This window comes from Ambystoma mexicanum, chromosome 14 (genome assembly GCF_040938575.1).
Source record: "Ambystoma mexicanum isolate Mex_15411 chromosome 14, UKY_AmexF1_1, whole genome shotgun sequence".
NCBI lineage: Eukaryota > Metazoa > Chordata > Amphibia > Caudata > Ambystomatidae > Ambystoma > Ambystoma mexicanum.
In genome coordinates this window covers 330,382,673-330,406,974 of record NC_090940.1, presented here as the reverse complement: position 1 = coordinate 330,406,974, position 24,302 = coordinate 330,382,673, and the positions used below count along the sequence as shown (strand labels likewise).

Below are 24,302 nucleotides of genomic sequence, written 5' to 3'. Positions count from 1 at the left end.
TTTCCACTGTTGTTCCTCTGGTGACTGATTTCCTTTCCTCACACAGAGTTGCACTATTAGCATAATTCCTATTGGATAGATTGGCTTCATAAAATCTACAAATTACTTTAGACCATAAATCGTGCATGCTTTGGTTAGCTTACTGATGTTTGGTTAATTCAAACTGTTATTGAGTTCCTAACATGGAGTATACATTGTATTTTCTGTTTTGAACTGCCTTTGTGCTAGACCTCTAGGCTGCTTTCTATGCAGTCAACCCCAAAGCCATCCCATACAGCCTTGTCACCCGCATGGAGTTCACACAGTTTTACATGCTACTTTATGAATGCCTATCGGCTCATTCAGATGGGCACTAGCAAATCACAACACTGTCCCATAACCTGCTGTGTCTTACTAGGATCCAACCACACCATCCGCTTTCAACCTCTGCATGGAACGACTAATGGCAGATCTTGGTATAAATAAAGCAGCACACAGATGATCGCCATCTCTACCTGAACGTCTCCTGTCCTTGACGTCCATCACTTGAAACCAAGCCTCTTTCCTTAACCATTCCTGAATTTCCAACCTCGAGCTACTAAACATGCCTCCAGATACAGTCCAGAAATGGAACTCAACAGTTAATCTCTGGGATTAACTATTGATTGAGACCTCTCCATCAAGCTGATGTTTGTTAAGAAAACCAAGATGGCATCCAGCCAACAAACCCACTACTTAAAGAAGCAAGTCCTTCATCCCAAAGCTCCCTGCAGAACCATCACCCAGATCTGAGTCCTCTGCCACATGGCCTATGGCACTGCCCACCTCTCAGGTATCAGTGCCTCTGAAAGTAGTAGTACAAATCATTTATTAAGCTCATCAATACCGGGAAACCAGTTTCAAGACGCTATACATAAAATAAATTATACAGAACAATGATAAATGCATATACTTAATATATCTAAACCACAAACTCCAGAATCTTAGTAATGCATCAATGACAAAATTCATAAACTAATAAAATCCAATATTGAGACTTAAAATAAACCCTAATATATGATCCAGTTTGCATTACTTCAGGGTGCTCGTAATAGCTGCACATGATGTTTTACCTAGCGCTTACATTTTGTGGGGGAAGAGCAATCCCTAATATTTAAGGGCAGCCTATTCTACAAAGGACATCCAAGAATTTTTAGATACTTTCCCCCTAGGCACAATCTCTGAAATGTAACTACAGAGAGTAGCTTCAGAGCCATGGACCTTAGCAATTGCATAGAGGGCAGGGAATTCAATGATATTTGACAGGTAGTTTGGAGCAAAACCTATGTTGGATTTATCAAATTTGGAACATAGCTCTAGCATGAATTGGATGAGTTCGAGCTAAAGACACATTACCCTAGCCGCTCTATTTCCGTCTACTCAGAGTTTATTTTTAAGCATTTCATGGTAATTCCCAAATAAAGTGATTTGTAATATTGACATTTTCGAAAGAACTACTGCAGGCATCAACGTTTTGTGGTTCTTCTCTTCTAGCAGGTGACCACTTCTACTGAGATTGTATAGATGGAAAAACAGCCTTTACCACGGCTTCCACACGAGGTGGAAAATAGAACTCCTTGGTTCCTGACTAACTTTCAGAGGAGAGCCATGGGATGTGGGCCAGGAAAATGCCTCTTGCAGAGCAGCATTGACAATATCACTAAGGTTATCTGCTGAAATACAAATAAGATCCTTTATTACCTTGGCATGGTATGCATCTAAGATGAAGAGGCTTTTTACCTTTGATCCAATGTTATAACATCTTGCCTATATACAAATTCAAAGGCAGAGAACCCAGTGGCAAACTCGGATGTTGCTGGCACAGGGGCGTCATGTACCCTTACCTCTGCTGCAATTGACTTTCATAGTAGGCACATTTTGTTCTCAAATAAATTTGAGCTATACTATCACAAACGTCTTGAAAATATAACCGTATTTGGTTTCACATGGGGACCTGAAAGTCCCCATTAGAGTTCAGCAGAACTGGAATGAACAGCTATATTAGAAATTTAGAGGTATATATATATTTTTTTACTGCCAAAATAGCTTTTATAGGATGTAAACAATGTTGCCTATATTTTGCTTTAAAAGAGGCTAACCAAGAGCCTCTCTATTGCCGCTCTGGTCTTCAACCATATCTTTTCAATTCCATACGGTCAGTTGTAAACCAACCATTTAGAAAATGTGTAGTTGATTTTCTTACATTTTTTTATTTTTATTTTTTTTAACTGAAACACATGAATCTAGAACAGCTGTAAACCTGAAATTAAAATACGCAGGGAGATTATCTGGGGATTGAGGTATTGCAGCAATAGTTTGCAAACGAGACGATCTAGAATTAAACATCTCCAGATTTAGCGAGTGAAATTTCCAATGTAGAACACTTTAAAAAAAAAAAAATATATATATATATATATATATTAACCGAGTGGTGGAAGATTTAACTTTTCTACCCACCTCGCTGGAAAACTTAATAAAAACATGGGCAGACCATGATATAGGTAAAAGGATAGGATTGTTGAGTTTTAAAATCTAATACTACATCTAAAAGGTGTCCTGCCGTGTGGGTGTGACCTGATGTGCTTTGCTTAAAACCCAAAGAATCTAGTAAACCAAGTCCTACACTATAACTGAATCTCCTATCTAGATGCAAGTTAAAACTGCCAAAAATTATATTCCTGGCAGGATGATAAAGAACAGTCACAGAGCTAGAAAAATCAACCCCCCGCTGTTCCCTTTAATGATGGCTGTTGTTGGTGTGTGGGCCAGTGGTGGAAGTGGGCGTCTGCGGTTGGGAGCGGTGCTCATCTACTTTCTCTTCTAATTGTTTATTTTTTTCTTCAGTTTTAATGTTCCTATACTTTTATTTTAAAATGAAACCGGTCCGGAATGGTTTAGTTTAAAAATAAGTGTAGGAAGAAGTTGAACAGGTGTGTTTGGGGGTTCGAATTGCACGTTGGAGGGGGCGCGGCAGTGGAGTTAGTGGGGAACGGGTGCAGGCCTGCAGAGAACATAGATCCACTGCTTCTTTCCTTGCACTTAGACACTGACTTGGACTGTTGAGCCCTTTATTCTACTAGAGCAGATTAAAGCCACTCGCTCCTCCCCGTCGGTCAATCCGATTCTTACAGAAAGGCAACAATTGCTGAGATAAAATGCCATTCAAAGTTACTGGACATTCTTGTGAAAACCAAGTTTCATTCATAGCCAACAAGTTTACATTTTGATCACTTAATAAATCATGGATCAATGTTGCATTCTTTACAGCAGATTTAACGTTTAAATGGACCATACAATCCTTTTCTTGATCTGGAAGGACATTTATCTCAGCTGTGGTGATTGATCTCTAAGGGCCGATAATTGACCTCTAGTGAGATGATTTTCTTAATACAAGGCATGATAGTAAGCAGACTTGCTCAATATGCTCAGACAGGCTAAAACGAGCACTAGAAGATACAAAACCCCTTCGGAGCCACCCTTTGGAGAATACCCTAGGCTGGACTCAGAGGAGTAACTTTTCATAGACCAACTTCTAACCCCCTCCGAGTCACAAAGTTGTGTCATGTGCACGTTCACTCTGTCGTCCACCCGCCGATGGAATCAGGGGGCGGCTCACTGGTAATATCCCATCTGAGGCTCTGCTTCTGCTCTACTGCCTGGCACGGTACAGGGAAAAGCCTTAAGTGGGCTAGGCTGCTGCCACTGGCATACTCCCAGGGTGGAAACGTGGATGCTCCCATGGTGTGTGTCTCACACAAGTCTACTTACAGCTGGCGCCCAGTCACAAGGTCTGTCACCTACACGCTCACTCAGTCTTCCTCTCACCGATGAGCTCCAAGGGAAACTACCTGAAAACAAGTACCCTTGATTCTGAGGCCAAACTAGGATAGCCCCTCACCACCTCCACCCAGCTCCTATAGATCGCTAGCCTTGTGCTATGGGAAGGGAAGACCTCATGAAGGAAGGGGACAGCGGCAACGTGTGATAACCCTAAAAGTCAGTAGAAGATGGTCACCCCATTCAGTGATGATTACTGACTGGTTACCTAGTACCCTGAAGCTTTCATTTTGCAGCAATAGGAGACTCCATATGTTACAAAGAAAGTAAGAGTCAACGCGTGCTTCTCCACTGATTGGGGGGGGGGACTCCCGCTTGAACAGGGCTTGGTGTCCTCCCACCTTAATCTGGTTGAACACACCACAGCAGATTTGAAGAATGCAACCAAAGTGCACATGACGTCCATACTCCTCCTTTAAGTCAGTGCTCATCACCTACAAGTCCATAATGAAGAGGGGATGGAGATGTTTGCTCCTTTCGATAACCCAGCTTTGCATTCAGCCAAAAAGGGAAAAGGAAGGCCTAATGTCTGTTTAAAAGGAAAAATACTAAGGATGTAATATCATAGGAAGGAGCATTCAGAGCGGAAGTTCAGATGAGAAGCGCCCAATCCTTTCTGCAATGAACCCCTCCCCATCATATCCCCATTACTTGCATTAATTTTTTCATTAATTCAATTATTTAAACAGTTCTCAGCGGCTTCCACTAAGTTAACCTTGAATCGAGAGACTAGTTTGAATTCTACTAGCAGGGCAGGGATGGAGTTGGCTAGATTAGACAGTCAACAGAGACTGACATCCTTAAATAGTGATTTATCAAGTATGGCCTCCATATTTATTAACCTGTATGCCAGGGTTACTTCTAAGTCTGGTGATGGGTTCCGCAGCAAATAATTGAGGGGGAAATGTTCTATCTCCCAGTGAGGCAAATTTCCACTGTGACTGCTTTACAAGTGGAAGAGCACAGGGTGAGAGAGCATCGTTAATCACTGTGCAAGTCATATTATAATATCGTTATGATGTGGGTGGGTCGGTCCAGGAGACCTGGAGTGAGAGGTAGCATCGAACTAGTCCAGCGATGTGTGGGAGAGGATGTGTTGTGAGTGGTATCCCAAACCCAAAAAAGGGGGCGGGGAGAGAGTGATGTGGGGTGAAAGGAAAGACCAGAACCAGCTAAGGGGTGAAGAGGGGGATAACTAGCTAGAGCGAATGTAACAGTTGAACATCCTTTATTCTATCCGAATTCTGAGGGATGCCAATACCTGAAGCGATCTTGTAGATTTTGCTCTAGACCAATGGTTAATTGACATGAGGACTGGTCAGTGATCAAACGTATCCAATGTGGGATGTTACCTTTGTGCATGTGGGTGGGTTGAATGCCGAGAGAGGCACTCCTTGGGCTATGCTGGCCTATCCCATGCAGACCACAGCTCTTCTATTGGATAATAGTGGGAGGATGCTGTTAGGGAGAATTTTCATTTCCTGTGCCAGTTCCCCTCCACCTGAGACCCCCAGCACTTTTGCTGGACTTCTGGGATTATTATTTCATTTTTTGTGTTTTTTGGTTAACAAAAAATAACCTTAACACGAAACCACAAGAAAGAAAACACAAATGTAATTATTTCTCATTTCATCGTAAAAAATTCAATTAGAAAAATGTTAAAAACATACACACAGATAGCATAACAGTTCTAAATAATAATATAATTAAAATGTATAAATCCGTCAACTCAACGAACATTTATACACATTCTAAAACATCTCCTGTTAGTCCCGTTACACAGCTACAACTCCCAGTGTATTCGTAGTTTGGCAAGATATTTAGGCGTAGGTATATTATGAATTCCCTCATTTTTTGAGAGCATGGTTTAAGGAGGTAGGAACCCAGGCTTTCATTTATAAAAGCCTGTTGTGTGAATTCATGATAACGCCTTTTTAGGCCTAATTTGTGAAAAGAAGCAACTGTCACACTCCCACATCTTTCTTTTAAGTAAATTGAGGTAATCTGGCATGTATGTTGTAGCGAAAGCTGGTCTTCACAATGTGCCACTGCTGTTTACTCAATGAGACCAGAAAGACATTTTGGTGGGGGTCCCCCAAATTGGACGCCACCAAGCTCAGCAGCTTAGTGTCATCCTGGGGGGGAAGGGGGGGAACAGTCTTTGTGCACAATAGAATTTGCATCTCTTAAGAAGCCAATGGGTTGTAAGGACCGCAGACCGCACACCTAACTCCAATCTTAAGGCTTCAACCGGTGTGGCTTTGGGGACATTCAAGATTGATCGTAATAACTTCCCCTCTCATTTGTCAAGCCAGGCCACATGGCCTCCGACAATAGTTCCAAGCTGTATATAAGGGTGGGGACGATACTGGTCTGGTATATCTTAATCATGCCCTCTATGTTGTTACCACTGGAACTGACCACAAGAAATGGCACCTGATAAAATGTTTTAAGTATACAACCAGTAATGCCCTCGTCATAAAACCCCTTTGTGGGGTGCGAACAAATGGGTGAGCCCAAGTAAGTATAACACTTTACCACCTCTAACTTTGTCCCATTTAGGATCCTCACATAGGGGACCTGACGGTTTGACCTTCTGCCCAAAACCATAACTTTCGTCTTTTGTGGATATATTACCAGATTATTCTCAATGGCATATTCCCCCAATGCTTTAATGGCTAGCTGGAGACCAATTTGTGTACGATCCATAAGGATCGTATCGGCATCCGTTAACCAGGGTACCGGCTCCCTGCTGATCCTTGATGGGAATGCCTTGGTGGGAATGGTCTATATGTCCTGCAAGTATGGATCCAAGTCCGACGTATAGAGATTGTACAATAATGTAGCAAGTGCACATCCCTGTTTCCGGCCTATATTGGGTTTGATGTTTCCAGATAGAACCCCATCCTGCGTAAGGCTGATGGCTACTTTCGTGTCACTGTACAATTCCTTAACAAAATGCAAGAGGACTGGGTCCAGGCCCCACTGAGGCAATTCGTGCCAGAGCCTTTCTCGAGATACTGTGTCGAAGGCCCCAGAATAGCCTACAAAGCACATGAAGATCTCTTGCTGGCGGGCTATCATGTCTACAAGGAGGAACTGAATGGCACAATTATTATGCAAAAAGCTGAGGCCCTTATAAAGCTAGTTGGACAGCGATGCAAACAACCAGGCATTTCGGCCCATGCATTTAGTTGTTTAAGCAAGAGTGTAGCAAATATCTTCACACACAGGAGTCCAACATGGCAATTAATCGGTAATTGGAGGCAGCCCCCGGATCTCCCCTTGTATTGACTGCTATCAAAATGACTCCCAACTACCGGGCATTACTCCCAAGATCAAGATTCTGTTGAATCAATGGGCCAAAATTAACACCCATGCAGGCGGATTCGCCTTCAATATTACATTTATGGATTGTATCGGGTCCAACTGCCCGAGAAGATTTCACTTTTTCTATGACTGCCTCGATGTCATTGGCCTCGAAGGCTCCCAGTACTCTCCAATCCCTGGGCTGGACTATCACTCCTAAAGTGGTTATCAGCGGGTCATAGAAAAATTACCTCCCTCCTCCCTCCAGGTGATTGACAGGTCCCTAGGACTGAATGAATGGGTTCCTGTATCGTTATATAAAATTAATAAATACAAATACAAGATTCCAACCGGCTGTGATCGTTACCTACTGGTGCTGTGAAAAAGGCACCAAAACCACGAACTGACGTATGAACATGAAGATGTCTGTGCTGCTTCGTCCCTCTCTCGTCTTCTGCTGCAGAATCTTATTCAGGGCCCCACCTTTCATCACCATGCCAAAGGACTGAACTGAAGTGAATATCTCCTTTCTTGCTAAGAAACGGACTACATAATCCTTAGAGTTGTTATTAGTATTGGTTACCTTTAATTGTTCTTTGCATTCTGGAAGTTACCTAAACTTGAATACTGCAAAGTTGATTTAAAATACTTTTACTGACCTTAACTAAAGCCACTCCATGTGTGGATAAGAAAAGTATATAACAATTTACTCCCCTTCTTTATTACTTTTATTTTTTAAATGAATGTTCAATGTTGCCCGGTAGGGGCAGTTGTGCAGATTTGTTCGGTCTTGCACAGGAAAGAGTTGATGTCTGAGAAATGTCCAACGGAGCCATTTCTGGAGTTCGAATAGTTTAGTCCACAGAAGCCGAACAAGAAAATGTAAGGGAAGGAAGGGCTTGCCTGTAGCATTAGAGGATGGGGAGAGAGAGAGAGGGGCACATAAGGGGAAAAGGGGGGTAGAGAGAGAGGAGGGAGGGAGGGAGAGAGGGAGAGAAAAAAGAATGAATGAGAAAATAAATGATAATCCTGATCCAGAGGACCTAAAAGGTGAGGATGCTACAGTCTGTAGCAGTGGGCGATGGCTGGTGCTCGATTCAAGAATATCCCAGATAAGGATGTCAAGTGTAGTCAGCCAGGGACTGGCCAGTAGGCGAGTTCCGGAGTGTGAATTTAGCACAACGGGCAGAACAGGCTGCTGCAGCTTTTCAGAAGAAGGTGATTGAACCAGGATGCCTGTGTGATATCCTGGGATGAAGAAATATTGTTGCAAATAGTTGAGGCTTCAGGATCCTGGCAGTGAAGGGTCTCCAACCTCTAGATCTGGCACGGTCTGGAGCTTGAGAGAGACTACAAATTTGAGCAGGAGCTATGATCTAATGTCCTCACTGGATGAGGGGGCAGGAGCACCTCAGCCGGTTCCTCGTGAGAGGCAGATATTTTCCTTCTGGTTTGGTGGATTGTCAATAATGAACCAAGAACCCAAATCGCTCCCAAAGCATCAAACAGAGGGGTGATCAGCCAATGCCTGGCCCATCCAACAAACCGGTACACTCAGTAAGTTCTCACACAGCATAAATTACTCCACACTATTCCAGACCGACATCTGCACGTGCCAGTCAGAGCTCTAGTCCTGGAATAGACTCGTACATCTGCACCCTTACACTGCCAACATACTGATGAAGACCAAAGTTCCAGCAGCCAGGATCTGCCTTTAGCCATGGACAATCCTGATTCTACATTCATGCGATGCGGAACCAAGCACCTACCAAGAATCTACACCTATCTTCATGCAACCTTCAGAACATGAACTACTATGAATTAACATGTAGGGTTAGATTGAAACCCTCCCACTCCTTAGAATCCACCATTCTGTAGCATGGAAGCTCGCTGCAGCTCCTTGCCTACATGCTGTGATCCTGCTGAGGCTTCAGAGACTGAAAAGAGGATAATCTTCTTGTTTCCTGTTTTTATATAGGTTTCCGGTTTAAGTAATTTCGAGAATACAAGCGCTTACCCTAGGCTTTCAGGTTGGTGCTAAAATAGTTCCACTTTTCATTCTGTGCCCCCTGTTAGCCCGTGGATGCCCATGGTTGCCACAAACCTGCCTCAAAAAAAGCAAATTAAACTCCAAAACAGCACTCTGCTGAAACTAACCGCACACACTTGCTCAACTGCACACATGAAATCAATGAGCTAATCAGCACACACTCATCAGACATATTCTTTCTACCATAGTTCTGGTTCAAACCCAACCACACACCCATTATCCCTGGCCTGCTTCTCTTACACTAGCTCCTCCATCACAGAGATTGCCCGCACAAACAAGTTGATGGCATTGCCATGGTGTACTAAGACACACTCGCACTTGGCAACCCAACACACCCTAAGAAAACAGCAGGTGTCCACAAACTTGTGGATCACTCCCGTCCCCTGCTCACCCTAATGTTGCAATAACAACCAAATTCTCCTATATTTTCACGTGTTGAAACATGAAAGCTTGGTGATCTAGTCACCTCCTGAATGGGATTTTTAAATGAAGATAAACAATTCAACATGACAGTTATATACACTTATAACAACATAATTACACTGTGGACAAATCTTTCTTAACATAAATAGTGATTCAAATTGTAACTATTTCCTCATAGTTAAATTAAACCAATCCCTCAACATTCAATTTGTAGAGCATAGGTAGACATTTGCACTCCATAGAACTTTTTCTGTGATTTAAGATGTTCCAAAAGTTTTTTCAAAAAAGTGCAATATCCTTAATGCGTTTCGGGAAAGTGTCTCCCCTTCTTCAGAAGGTCTCTACCCAAATTTATCTTTTGTCCATTACTCTATAAGAAATCTTAAATAGAAAGTAAACAGTATCTTAGTATTCTTGACAAAAAAATACTATCCATCTGTCATAACTGGAAAGTTGTTCTTCAATAATCACCTGTTTTTATCTTTCACTTGTCTTAGTTTAGTGCTCTAGTGGCAACTTGATTCATATAGCGCTGTCATTCCTAAAACAGGTAAAAAAGACTAAGTGTAAGTCTCAATGATGAAAAGAAGGTGGGGTACGCATATTATAATTACTCAATCAAAAAATCTCAATGGATGAATAGAAAAATAGATGCCGATGGTTAACTGAAGTATGGATTAGGTGTAGCCAAGAATCAAAAAATAGGGCTCCTGGTGTGGAACCTATTCTACCCAGGAGGGTTAACTAGGAAAACAAAAGATACAAATGAATAGGTCCAAGGATGCTAGGCTCAGAACAACACCTCCACATGTATTATCAAACTCTGCTTTGCTAAGGAAGGAATCACTCTTCAATAGTATGTTGTAGAGATAAATCTCATTTTTTATATTAAAGTTGTGTGCAAAAAGACATAAATCCAACATTTAGAGAAATTAAGACATCAAAATGGTTTGCTAAAACAGAACAATCAGACAAAAAAATATATTTACAACACACAGTGCCAAAAAAACATTTTTTGGGACAATCTCCAAATTGTGTGTGTGTAACAAACCCGACTCCTATTAGGATTTGCCAAGAAATTCACATATTGCAGTGTACATATTCAAGTCAACATTTGTGGAAAACATAGAACAATGGTAGGTACACAAAATTGTTTTTCTTGCGTAAACAGCATTAATGTGCTGTAGTTTTAGGTGTAGCCAAGTCAAGATGTATGATAAAACTTCAGAAATATGTGCGGCTAAGAATAATCTTTCATCCTTTTAGATGGTCATGAAGGTGCTTAAATTGGCGGATATAAACCTGTAAAATTGAAAAAAGGCCTGTATTGCTATTCTTGTATAGTTTAAATAAGATGCCAAGGATTACTATCAAAACTATATTAATTTGTATATAAGGTTCTCCAAGTGGTGCCCTATTAGAATAAGTAAATCTTACCCTTAATGCATGGTGTGTTTTAATAGGTGTCACTTAGACTCCGAATCTCATTAGATTTATCGTATGGAAATTCAAAATCTGCAAAAAAGTATAAGAATTTCTAACGGCATCTGTTCGAATCATTGTTATTTTAAATATTTCTCTACTGTATATAATTGTTAAACTCAATAGAGATTACAACATTGTAATGAAGTGGCAAAGAACTTACCTATGCTAGTGCTCTCCTAACATAATATATGGGCCTTCGTACACGCTCATCTTTAAGGTAGCATCTGTAATTATAATTAAATATTGAGCCTACTGTGTTATTCAAACGAACATAACTTCTAACTGTATTGGTTTCAATATGGACATCAAGATCCATTCCATCTCAAAATAATAGGGCTTACCTGAGCAGGAGCTCTCATCTGCAATGACGCTAGAGTGATACTTAAACGGCGCACACAAGTACCCGACATGCTAGCCAGCATCTTCCACACATTCAACTCTGCAAACTGGCATGCACTCAAAAACGGGCATTTACCCTATGGGCACCCATAGCATTGTAGACCGTACCACTTCACTTCCGCACTGCAACCGCCATCACAATATTCTGAAAGGGCTTCACACAAGATCCAGCCCTCTAATGCTCTCCTGCTAACAATTGGTCTATTCTAATATTCCTATACTGAAAATATTTTGTTACTTCTGTTTCGCCTCTCACCTTATGAATTTGTTAACCTTATAATGTGCTCCGGGACCCTCTGGGTAAGGCCAGGACTGAAAAAATGTAATTCAAAGTATTTCCAAGATTCCACAATGCAGCAGGTGGATGGCTATCAATGTTGGGCAGAATGCTCCTCTCCAGCTTTTATATGCTAGATGCCATTTGTTAAAGTTAGGAGTTTAGGATAACACTCTAAAACAGATCATCTAACAAAAAATAGTCTCTGTGCTCTATAGCCAGTTTCTATCGCCTGTTTTTTCAGGCAAATTCCCAGATCATTTGAGGTGTTGATGAACTTTGAATGCCTACAATCTGATGTGTATGAACAATATCTTGCACAAATGTACAAACTACTTGGATTTGTTGGTGCCATAGAACCAGCACAACATTTCTACAAAGTATAATGAATAAAGACTGGTGGAATCAATAACATGTCAGAAAGCATGAAAATGTTCATTAGAAGCCATGCCGTTCAAATCTAAGTGAAGCACAGACTGGTATTACTGTTTAAAGTGGATTATATCTAAGCAGATCTTTGTAAACATATGGTATGTTTATTTTCTTTTTATGTATAACATGCTATTGTTCCCTCTCCTCAGGTAGGAACAAATGGACTCATATCCACTCAAGACTTCCCAAGAGAAACGCAGTATGTGGATGATGGGTTTCCAACAGATTTTCCCGCCATCGCTCCGTTCTTGTCCGATGTAGACACAGGTAATGGAAAGGGGAAAATCTTTTATCGCCAGGATACATCGGATGAGATTCTTGGCAGAGCGGCACATGAGGTCCGGAGGGGCTTTCCTCAAGCTGCCTTTCATCCGACCGCTGTGTTCCTGGCAACTTGGGAAAATGTTGGGAAGTATGAGGAATTGACACGTCTCTTTGGACCATCAAATCAGGTAAGCCAAACTATTGACAGAAACAATGCGGGTTGTTTTAAAACTTGTCTCATGAGGCTCATCGTATTTGGTGAGACGGGATAGCCATCCTCAACAAAATTATACAAAAAATATTTCAAGTTGCAAGCTAGTAGTCTGGCATAGGCAACCCCCTACCCCTCCAGTGCCCTGATTCTCCACGTGTACACACCTAACTGTTTCGTTCACCAAGAGTCAATAATCATTCACAAATGGCTAATGGAGTGTTCGTATTTTGAGGCATGCTTTTAGTCTAGTGTTAACTACACGTAGGGCTTTAAAGAGACCTTTGTTTAACTTTTGGGATTTGGAATTTTGAACTCCAGAAAACAACAAGGAAGAAACAAATCTTTTTGTGAAAAGTTTTTTCCTTAGTTACTATTCAGTGGTAACTAGTAAAGATGGATTTCAACCCCCTTTTCTCCAGCTATTACATGAAATGATTCAATGCTGGCATGTGTTCACACATTCAGTTATTGGACTTCTATTACTGACTGGACTTTTCACATGCTTCTTTTGACTTTTATTATTAGGGTATTTAATGAGCGAAGACCTAGCTTTGGGAAGCACCAGAGAGCTTTACAATCATAGGGGGAAGAACTCTGTGAGGGACGCAGAGAAAAAAAGGAGCAGGGAGCTAACCGGGGTGGGTGGGAATTGGCAGCATGGGGGAAGACAGTGGGGCACAGATAACTGAGTCTCAGGTAGGGTGGGTAGTGCAGGGTGTGCAGAGCTAGGTGTTAGGAGGAACCATTCCTCCAGACTTCTGATTACCTTTCTGCTTTGGATCTGAAAGGAACGTTGCAGAAGAGGGTGTAGAAAGAGTTGAAGACTTAACATCTGCAGTAGTAGTGAATCTCTGGAGACGTCCTATCTGGGAGGTAGACTGTATAAGCAGAACTTGACAATCGACTTGTGGACTTGGTCATACAGATCAGTGGTCACTATTAATGAAGACTTGCATAGGTGGATCAGGTATTTTGCTGGGATCACTGCAGCTGAAGTGCTGCCAGTTGTGAATGATGTTGCGAGGAGAAGGACCTCAGCATGCAGCCAACCTTTGTAGACTGTGCTTTGAAAGGTGGTTGGGCTATGCCTTCTGACTTGGACTAGACACGTGCAGAGAAACTTCGAACAAAATTGACTCTTGTAGTGCCTCTAATGAGCACCAAGAACCGTGGAGCCTTCTTTGCAGGCTTCAATATATTTTGTCATGTGAGTCAACACAACCATTGTTTCACCACTGTCTTCATCCTATTCTGTCCAGGGTGGCCACAGTGCCTGGAATCATGGCACCACTTGAGGAGTTCAAGATGAGTTTCTGGAATAGTAACACTTAGGCAATTTTGCAAGTATAGTGTCTTCAGGAGTTGGTTGCAACTCTGGTATTACTTCCCAAGCTTATTTTGGATCGGGGGTGGGGGGGGGGGGGGGAGGAGGGCAGCTTGAAGCTATGTTCTGATTTTGTTATATAAATCCTGGCCGAGCACCATTGGTGGTGACGAAAACAGACTGATGAATAGATGGAAGATACAGAGGTCAAGCTGTTTGGACTGGTATGGGGCAAAGCATCAACGTTCACTTGCATTGTGCCAAATTGCTAAAACAAAGTATTTGGAGTTGCATCCAATTGGCATGCAAGGGTCTAGCGGTATTTGGCCTCTTTGAGGAACTTGTGGTTTTGCCAAGCTCCTTACACAGATGCCATTGTGCAAATCCATTCTTGATGGCTAAAAGTTCATGATTGTAGGTGGTGTGATTTCACTATGCTGTGGTGAGCCTTCAAGGCAGTGTTCTGCCCACAGCCCTGTTGGAGGCATCTGCTTATGTCTGCAAACTGGTGTTGAACATTGTGTTGAATCAAGTCTGGAAGCAAAGAGAAGACTACATTGAGCCAGGTGAAGGCTTCATGTGTGTCTTCCTTGCAGATGAAAGTAACAGACTTGAGTCCAAAGATGAAGGCACTGCTCCAACTAAGAGTATAGTTTGGAAAACCAACAAAACTTGGTGAAGCCCAAGAATTGCTGTAGTTCCAGGATCCTTGCACGACCTGTGATCCAATGTTACCCTACTGGGGGTAAGCAGATCAGGCAAGAACTGGACCTCCTTTGAGTAGAACCAGCACCTATCCAATTTTGCTTAGTGATTTTTGAATTTGATGCAGTACTTGAGTATGTGACAGACATCGCCTTACCTGTGGGAGTAGATGAGTAGATAATCCAGGTACACAGCTACATAAACTCCACTTCTGTCATGGAACACATCAGTGTTTAAGTATTGAAAGGTGGCTGGCATACTGGAAGCCAAAAAGCATAATATTATAATCGGTATCCTTGGAAAATAACAAAGTAAAAATGACCATGATTTTGTTTTAATTTTTTAAAAATGTTTGCACATTATTTTAAAACAAATATGGGTGGGTATGTAAGGGCATAACTTGAGGTAGGGGGAAGTGGGTGGGGGTGTGTGGAGTCGTCCCCCTGTCACAATATTGAAAAAAGTGCAAAAACCCAATTTGTAGTTTTCTGACCCAAATGAATTTGTACTTTATTTTTTTGGGTTATTCTACAGACATCCAGTATACTCAAAGTGGCCATACATTGGGTCTCATCCCGAGTATGGCGGTAACCCTTAAAATGAGGTGGTAGCTGGGGGGAAATCCACCGAAAATTCACGCTCATACCGCCGGCGGGAAATCCGCTGGCGGTATGAGCGCGAAATTTCCCCATTGAGCCCAATGGGGCATTCCCAAATGGGCTCAATGGGGATTTCCAAATCCGCCAAACCAGGGATCCGGCGCTAATGGCGCTGGTGGGTTTGGCGGTAGGGCAGATAGCACCAGCACTATTAGCGCCGGCGTTACCGCCCAACTCGTGATGAGGCCCATTGTCTTGAATACAATCTTTCACTTTATCGAATACCGGCTTGTATGTTACACATAAATCCAGCTTTATGAACCAGAAGGTATCCTGAACTTGTTTGATAAGGTTTGGAACGCGCAGTAGTGAATGCTGTGTTAAATTGTGGTAGTCCATGCATAGTCAAACATTTCCTGATTTTTTTCTTTATTACAACAAAGGTGGGGCCCCATTAGGCATAGTCTTAAGCTCAAAGAACACTTCTGCAGTGATTCATATTCCTCCACAAGTCTTATGAACGTTTTGTTTTCTTTTTCTTTGCAGACAAAGAGTCGATTCTCAAATTTGTGATCTTATGATCCGGTATGAGGTCTACCGGGCAATCATAGGAGCAGTGTGGTTGTAGTTTCTTAGTTAGATTGGCGAGAACACAACTGCAAATGTTTGATTTTCGGGTGTAATTTCACTCTGAGTGTAAACCATGGCAGATCATTCCAGGTCTAACACAGGAACTTTACTGAATAAGGCAGGAGTCTGTCTGTCAATCTTGTTGACAGTGTTGAGATGAAAAAAAATCACCTGGTGCTTGAACCAGTTGATTCTGTGATTGTGATGGAATGACCAAGTCACCACCAGGATCGTGTGTGAATTGGGAGCATCAAGGAGTTGATGTCGGATGGCAAGCTGATAATCTTGGATGCAAATACACAAAGCTGTGGCAACATGCATGATTTCCCCAGTGGTCATGGAGAGGGAGGGATACCATCTGCAGAATATTTTGGAGCTTGCTGAGTCTTCAAAAACTGTTTAGCAAGTATTGCCTGGTGAAATCCATACAGTTGCTGATTACCCCGCAGTCCATAAAGGTGGCAACGTTCACAGAGGCTGTAGTTCCTACAAACCAATACCTAGAAATTGTTGCAGTTGAAGAGGCAAATGGATAAAACGGAAGGGAGCTTGATATCGGTGTAGTTCCCATTATCTGAGCTTTGAAGTTTCCCGATTTTGACAAAGGACATTCTTGTGCAAGTGTCCCTTGTTTCCACAGGACAGTCTAAGTCAACCTATCTCCATGGAGGAAGGTTCTTTTATGACCTTAGTCTTGGTGGGTATTGGAGGACTGACTAGGAAAGGATGAAAAGTGGACTACTTTTGGTTCCTTTTATTGGGACTGGTGGGCCTGGTTCCCTGATCAATTTGAAGTACTACATTGAGATCTTCTGTAGTCCCCGTGGCCTGGTGCACATGTACTAGGACATCCTGAATTTCATCTCCGAGTCCATGTTGAAAACTGTCATCTGTCTTTTTGAACCAGTGATGCTCGGGAACTAATTTTTGTAACTGCGCTACAGATGGTCGAACCTGCAAAAAAAGATAAGTTCATAACTAAACAAAGATTCCAGCCATGAGGTTGGAAAAGGCTTTCAAACCAGAATTCAAACTGCTCATCTAGATAATAGTATTTGATGATTTGACTCTGCTTGAATACTGCTCTCTGGTAATCCTGAATCCTATGATACTTCATCATAATCTAAGAGAATTCCGTATTACTGCTGCTAGTTGACTGCAAATAAAGCACAGGATGGATGCGCTATTTTTTTTCATTCATGTTCATTTTAGGAATGCACATAGATTGGACAGCCTCCTTGCATACCTTGGTGTCGGAAGTGCACTCCTGGCACTAACGTCCAACAGGATCTGGGAGTGCATTTCGTAATCTCAGGCCCCGAATGGCGCATCATTGTTAAATGTTATGATGCTTGAGGGATAGAAGTGCAAGTGGGAAAGTAACAGTTCATACTCGTGCAGTTACATTTAAAAGGAAATGCATGTCCTAGGTCTGCAATGACCCCTCGTGCATTGCGAATCCCTGTGCACCTGCTCCAAAAGGGAAATGTCAATATCGCCTGTCCATTTAAAAGAGCATTCCATTTGAGGAGTCGGGATGCATTTTGAAATTCACATCTGCAATGCGCACATTCAGACGCCTCTGAAAATAGGGTGCATGTTTTTTTTTGGGTGCAAGTCTTTGGAATGTGCTTGCGCATCTCCTCAAATGCACCCGAAAAAGTTTTCGGAATCTCCCTCATCCTCTTAAAATCCACATTTTAATCCAAGTCACGACCTAGTTGTCTATGGCTTGAATGGGTTTGGACTGAATCAAACATTTAATTGACTCTGATCAAATCGACACTTGATGGCTCGAGCCAATTCAAACCTTTAATAAAAAGGTTCAAATCGGCATTCGAATTGAGCACTTTAAGGCTAGTTCAGCGAGTCCTAGGCACCTGTTTCAGAAGCTGCATTTCTACTAGTGTGGCCTGGGGCGAGGAACGTGTGAAACTAAGCAGTGACTAGCATTATCTCAAAGAATGGGAGGGATCATCTTTGCTGTGCATTTGGATGGCCCAGGTAAATTTCACCCCCCAAATGTTCTATGATATAATGCTATAACTGGTCAATCAGAAACTGGGAGGGTGTTGAGAAAATGTGTGCTACACCACGTTTGGTAGAGTTCATGTTTATACAACTCGCCCTAGAATCCTTCTGGTAGCGGCAACATGTATGCTACAACTCTATGTACTGGATTGAAACGGCACAGAGGATGATGAGGAACTAGATTTAGCCCCCCAGGGTTTCCTATCCACATTTTCCTGTAAACCCTTGAATAATTCTTACATGGCAACGGTTTCTGAGTGACCTGCTCTGACCTCCTGTTTAGTTTTAACTCCACTGGGCTATTGTCAGTGCCATGGGAAACGTCCATCCGTTTTGATGTGCAAGAGGTTAACATCACAAACTGTCAGGCTTTAGACTCGCCAATCTCACACGGCAATGTGTCAGCTGGTGCACACACCCCCTCACCTCCCAACACTTTCTCAGATGATAACGGGTGTGTTGGGAAGGTGAGTGCACCAGGACAATCTGGCCAGGACAAAAACGGCCATCAAGCCTACCACGTTGAGACAGGAAAGGCTAGGATGTATAGCTGTGCAGTGGAGCTGGAACAGAGTGAAAAGTATTCTGTGCCCAGAGCCATCCTCCCTCACTTCCGAGGTGTTCACACACTCTTTCAGACCTCACCCCCACCTCCCCCTCATCGCCGCCAAGCAGGACAATCTGGTGAGTTGGCCAACACTGGAGGAGAAACCCACAAGCGCAGACACGATTTGACAGATAATGTGAGGACTTCATTGCAGAAATCAGCAGCCATGATCCTGAAAACTGGCATAGTTGGACGAGTCTGAGGCTGGGATCACAGCACCCGAAAGAGACATCAACATTTTGCGAGGGTTAGGGCATGGGCATGGAGCCACCTTCTGTGGACTGTAGTTTATACGGATGGGCTTCGTCTTCTACGAGTGGCGAGGGCTGAGGAGTCGATGATCTGAACGATAACCTGAGCTGATTCCTGGCAGAATGTAGCACAATGAGCAATTGGATGTCTGGCCCCATAGTCAACCATATACCACATGTAACCTGGTCACATAGCTCAGTGAGAGCCATTACTGCATGGTCTCAATATGTATTGTGTACAGATGGCTGTTATGCTTTTCGCTGAATGACAAAATAATAACGGGTACTTGGCCTTCTTTTCTGCTGTGGCTGTGGCTATCTTATTTTTCAGAAGTTCTTTTTGTGGATTTTTTAAGGCTTGGAGTCTGGTGTCGTCTCTTTAGACATTTGCTTGAGCATCAGAGCATCCCTCGCCTTAAAGTATGGGCCTACCAGGGCACAGGAATTCATAAACATGTTTTCTAGGTGCTAATTCTAACATGCCAAAATTGGTTGGAGAAATCAAGTTATGGCTGAAATAGTGTCCCTGAAAGCTTCTCCGACTGGATCTCAAACGGCAGTACTTGGACATTGCGCACATCCCACAATTGAGGCAAGGCGAATAAATGATGTGTCCCTCTTTGTCTTGTAAATCCCAATACAAGCAGATGAGCTATGTCCAGGGAAGTGTCCAGACCTCTGAACAAGCAAAGTAGCTTGGTGGTGCAGTACAAGTGCTCCTTCGATTCCAGAACAGTGTCAAGATGACCTGTGCAATCCATTGTGCGAAATCCCAAGAATGTCTTTATACAACTCCCACAGTTGTGCCTCTTTGGTACTCCCATGATAGGCGTGTTAATCAGATTGTGAATATGACTGTCTTCAATGACACCATCATCAAATGGCGGCATTGGAAGTAATAATTGGTGCATTCCTGATGCGTGAGCACTCATTTTAAAACGAATGTTCTCTTTGAACCGGGGAAACTGCCCAACGAATTGGGATGCTCTCTTGTGAATTTCTCATTCGGTTTCTGCAAACTGCATTCTTAACATGTTGTCTTGTCTGATGATGCATGAAGGGAAAACATCTCATGCTAAGACAGAGTGGATCCTATGACAAGTAGCCAATTTCAGATCGTAATAGCAAGGGGGCGGGGGAGAATACATTTTCTCACATATGCCCTGTGGGACTCTAGCTACATCTCTGGTGAGTTAGTGGTGGACCAATAATGAACTTGACCAGGGCAAAAGTGCACATTCCTGTTGTGTTATAAAAGGTATGAGTCGATTTGGTCCTCTTTTTTTTTTGGTGAGGTGGTACAGATGAGCAGAGCCATCTTATTGTTACTGTATCCATGTTCTTCACAACACTATACAAATATGACTTGCCCCAGCGCTTCTTCCAATTTTTCTGTGCGCCAAGTATTAAGTATCACAAAGGCAGAATTACTCGCCACACTCTGCCAATTATGTTAAACCTCTTGAAAATGAAAGTAAATGGTAGAGCCCAGTTCAATGTAATGTAAGTGGTCTTGCATAGCGCCTCTCTGCAACTATTGATGGCTTTGCTGCGCTTGGTTCTGTAAGAGTTTAAGGCATGGAGATATTTTAGAGTCGAAATAGCCATTCACCGTAGTCGCAGAATAAATAAAAAGGAAGGCCACATGAAGTGTTCCTACTTTTCTTTGTGTGTAAGAAGTTCCTTTAATAAAGCATAGAGAGATCAAACATGATTTCCAGTGTTCATTGTTCAGTTTCTTCTGTGGCCCGCTGCGATGCGGGTGCTATCGAATAAAATGGAGAATTGCATCAAACTGACTTATCTCTGTGAGAAGATGTTCGAGGCTATCCGTAATCGTAATTTTTTTACATGACTCTTTTCAACCCCACATGGTTTCTGTAACCAAGCACCTAAAGCAAGCTTATCGGAACTGACTGCGTATGTTGCTTGTGGATGAGCGCACCCTTTGGAAGCATTGCCTTCACTGAGGATTTGCTGAAACACAGGGCAGTTGCATATTGCATAAGGATTGTGGTCTGACCAGTGGCGTTTATCTTTTTTCCTTGGGCCCCAAGATGCTCGTGAATCGTTATCCACATGTCCTTGTAAGTGTGTCTTGGATTCTGCCAGGGTTTGTTGAGGCTAGCGTGGAATGTCCCGGCTTGCCAATTGGACAGTTCTCTCGTGTGCAGCCGAGGCCTTTATAAGGCAGTCTGCCAGACTGAGTGGGTTGCGGCCTGTGATGGATTTGTGCTGTATCCTCAAACCTCATTAAGTGGTCTTCTTTTTTCTCTTGCAGCCTTTGCATCCTAAAGAACTTAGTTTGCTTGGCACTTTTTTCTCTTGATCATAAGTAGGCCACGTCAACTGGTTTATCTCGTCTCCATTAAAAGGAAGTCTGTTTTTTTCCTGTCCCCTCATTTAATACTTAACCCCACTGCATCAAGCAGTCGTGGTCGTGGATACATTACATTGCATTTAGGCTTCGATACCCATTAGAATGTTCGTCTTGCAGGACATTGCAGTGTGAATTTAGGAATGCAAAGTACTCTCACTGAAGCACTTGTTATGTAGACCGCGAATGAGTGATTATGTATGTACACATAGTGTGTGTATATATATATATATATATATCGCTGCTTTGTTAAGCTTTGCTAGGTGCTTGACCTTGCAGATTGACAAACTGAATCAAAAATGGTCCAGCAGATCCATCTAGGAATCCACTGCCGATAGATTTATATAGCAAAAGAACAAGCGTGACAGTGTGGAATTGACGTCTAGGAAAGTGTGTCCCAATGAGCACCTGCTGGAGGAAGGGGAATGTCCTTAGTAGGTACCTGTAGGTAGCCACTAGGAGGGCCCCTGCGGGCAGAGTCAAAAATCACATGGCGACAGATGGATAAGTGTGGTATGGGGACAGCACGGGGCAGTTAACAGGAAGATAAGTGACTGGATGACCTACAACTACTTTCTCATGTATAGGATATAAAGTACTGTTTAAAGCAACAACGGAATCATCTGTGTCCTCTTACAAGCACAACAGTATTAATGCGGGTTTGTTATAAATCACATTAACATGACCTATCGTGCACCAATACCATTTTAATGGCTTGCGGATCTGAAAAGAGAATGGGAGGGGAGGGTTTGTTAGTGGGAGCAGAGAGAGAGAGCGCAAGCATGCTTTTGCTATTCTGGTGGTAGCCTCAGTTTGGAAAAGGCCACTGTTGGGTTTGCTTGTAGGTGGTATGGGTTGGTAGGAATTCGGGGGCGTGTCTCTATAGCTTTTTTTGTGCGCCTTTGGCATGGGGTTGGAATTGAGCTTGTGAGTGAGTTTTTGAAGGTGGTGCGCATTTTGCTGTATGAATTTTAGAGTTGGTGTTGTGGTCATGTGGGGATGTTGTATTTGGTAGGTATATGGTTTGTTTGCATGAGTGGAGTTTTAGTAAGGGTAGTGGTCCGAGGGGGAGAGCTTTGTCTATGTTGCATACATGGTTTGGTGTTTCGACAGAAATTTCTTGTGCCGTGGCTAGCGATTTTATTTTTTTAATTTTTTTTTTTAATTTGTTTTTTTATTTTTTTTATTCGATGTGACCTACCTACCCAGCTTGGTTGACTTGATATTAGAGTCCCGAAAAAAACACCCATAAGTTGTGGTGTACCTCTTTGTACTGAGGTTACATGCCTCTTCTATCGTGGTTGGGGTTTTTAAGCTGGCAACTTTAAGAGCTAGTTTTTTAGTGATTTCCTTAAGGTCAAATATTCCTCTATTTGGCGTTCTTCCTTGGGGAGTGATTTCCAGAGTTTCGCTGACATTTATGTATTTACTTGGTCCAACTTGGGTCCTTCCTCTCCTCTATCTCAACCTGTGGTGTTCCCTAGGGGTCTAACCTCTCTCCCTGGCTATTCAACCAATACCTGGCACTTCTTGGCCACTGCATTTCCGCTCTCTGCCCCAACTTTCAGTGCTATGTGAATGACACTCAGCTCATTTTCAGGCTACCTTCAACCACCTCCTCTTCTTCTCTCACTTCTGTCTGTCTGCTATCCAGGAGTGGTGTGCCACCAATGTTCTCTGCCTTAATGCCAGTAAGACTGAGATTCTCCTCATCGGCACACCCGCTCCCCCCTTTCCTGTCACTCTCTGGCCAGCCTCTCTTGACCCTCTTCCTGCTCCCACCTGTGCGGCTAAAAACTTCGGGGTCACCTTCTACTCCACACTTTCCTTCTCTCCTCACATCGCTAACGTCTCTAAGAAGTCGCACTACCAGCTGCACCTCCTCAAAGGTATTCTTCTTTTCCTCTCTTTTCCCCAGAAGCTCACTGTCTCCAGAACTCTGGTTCTCTCTAGGCTGGACTATTGGCATGGCCTCTTTCTAAATCTGCCTGCTTCTACTCTTCGTACTCTGCAACTCATCCAGAACAGGCCTGCAAGACTTGTCCTTGGCCTCAAGCCCAGGGATCGTATCTCTCCAGTACTGAAATCTCTGAGCCTTGCTCCCAGTGGCTGCGAGGATTACGTTCAAAACCCTCTGCATTGTTCACAAGGCCTTCTGGGGCCTGAGGCTTAAATACCTTCAACTCTCTCTTCCTAAATATCTTCCTTCTCGAGCCCTTCACTCATCTGACCTCAAACTCCCTCGGGGTCAGTCGCTTCTTCAAGCAACAAGTTGGTGGTAGATCTTTCTTCGGCTGGGGCCTCCCTCTGGAACAGCCTTCCTGAAACTTGAGGAGAACCATCTCCGGTTCCGGAAGCACCTCCAAAACCTTCCTCATTGCTTCTGCTTTCACTCCTCCTCTCCCCTGCTGGCTGAAACTGCACTGGTTACCTGGCCACCCTCTGATCTTGGGCCCAGGTCCTCCTCCCCCACCAGTTGCAGACCTGCACTGCCTCTTTGGCAACCCCCGCACTTGGGGTCTGTTTTCTGTATTCCTACAGTCCCCCTACCAGCACTTGATACCTGATGTCTGCACTTACCCTTGCACTTGCCACCATCTGGCCATACTTTTTACTTATTGCTCTGCATGACACCTAGCCTAGTAAGATTGTTGTCTCTGTCTTCCCTCTTTTGCCCCTCCCTTGCCTCGTCGCAACTTGAATCACTTGTGTAAAGGCGCGTTATAAATGTCATATCATATAATTTATTGTTTGCTTGTTAGGTGCTTATGCAATAAGAATATACTGTTTCAAAGCACCCACAGAACTGTAAGGCAGTGGGAGGGTACATTATAACACAATTTTAAGAGCTGAGAGGAAGAGGAAGAGGGACAATCCTACTATGCCTTGTGAGTATTCATAACATGTAAGTGCAGAAGGGAAGAGGGGATAACTGCTGGGGAGCCGAGCTTGTGGGACAGCCATGGAGGAAGTGCTAGGAATGTTGAGTGCTACATGGCCAGAGCCGCAGAAGGTGTAGGTGCGAGTCTGCAGAGCAGAGGGTGTGCAGATTTAAAGTCCTGTGGATAGA

General features: G+C 43.0%; 1 protein-coding gene across 1 annotated transcript in view; it reads left to right on the top strand.

Moving 5' to 3' along the window:
- Positions 1-24,302, top strand: part of NID2 (nidogen 2) — a 370,310-nt gene that overhangs the window by 5,789 nt on the left and 340,219 nt on the right. Inside the window, exon 2 of the mRNA XM_069637470.1 lies at positions 12,380-12,682. Coding sequence (XP_069493571.1) covers positions 12,380-12,682 — 303 coding nt within the window. The remainder of the gene's footprint in view (positions 1-12,379; positions 12,683-24,302) is intronic.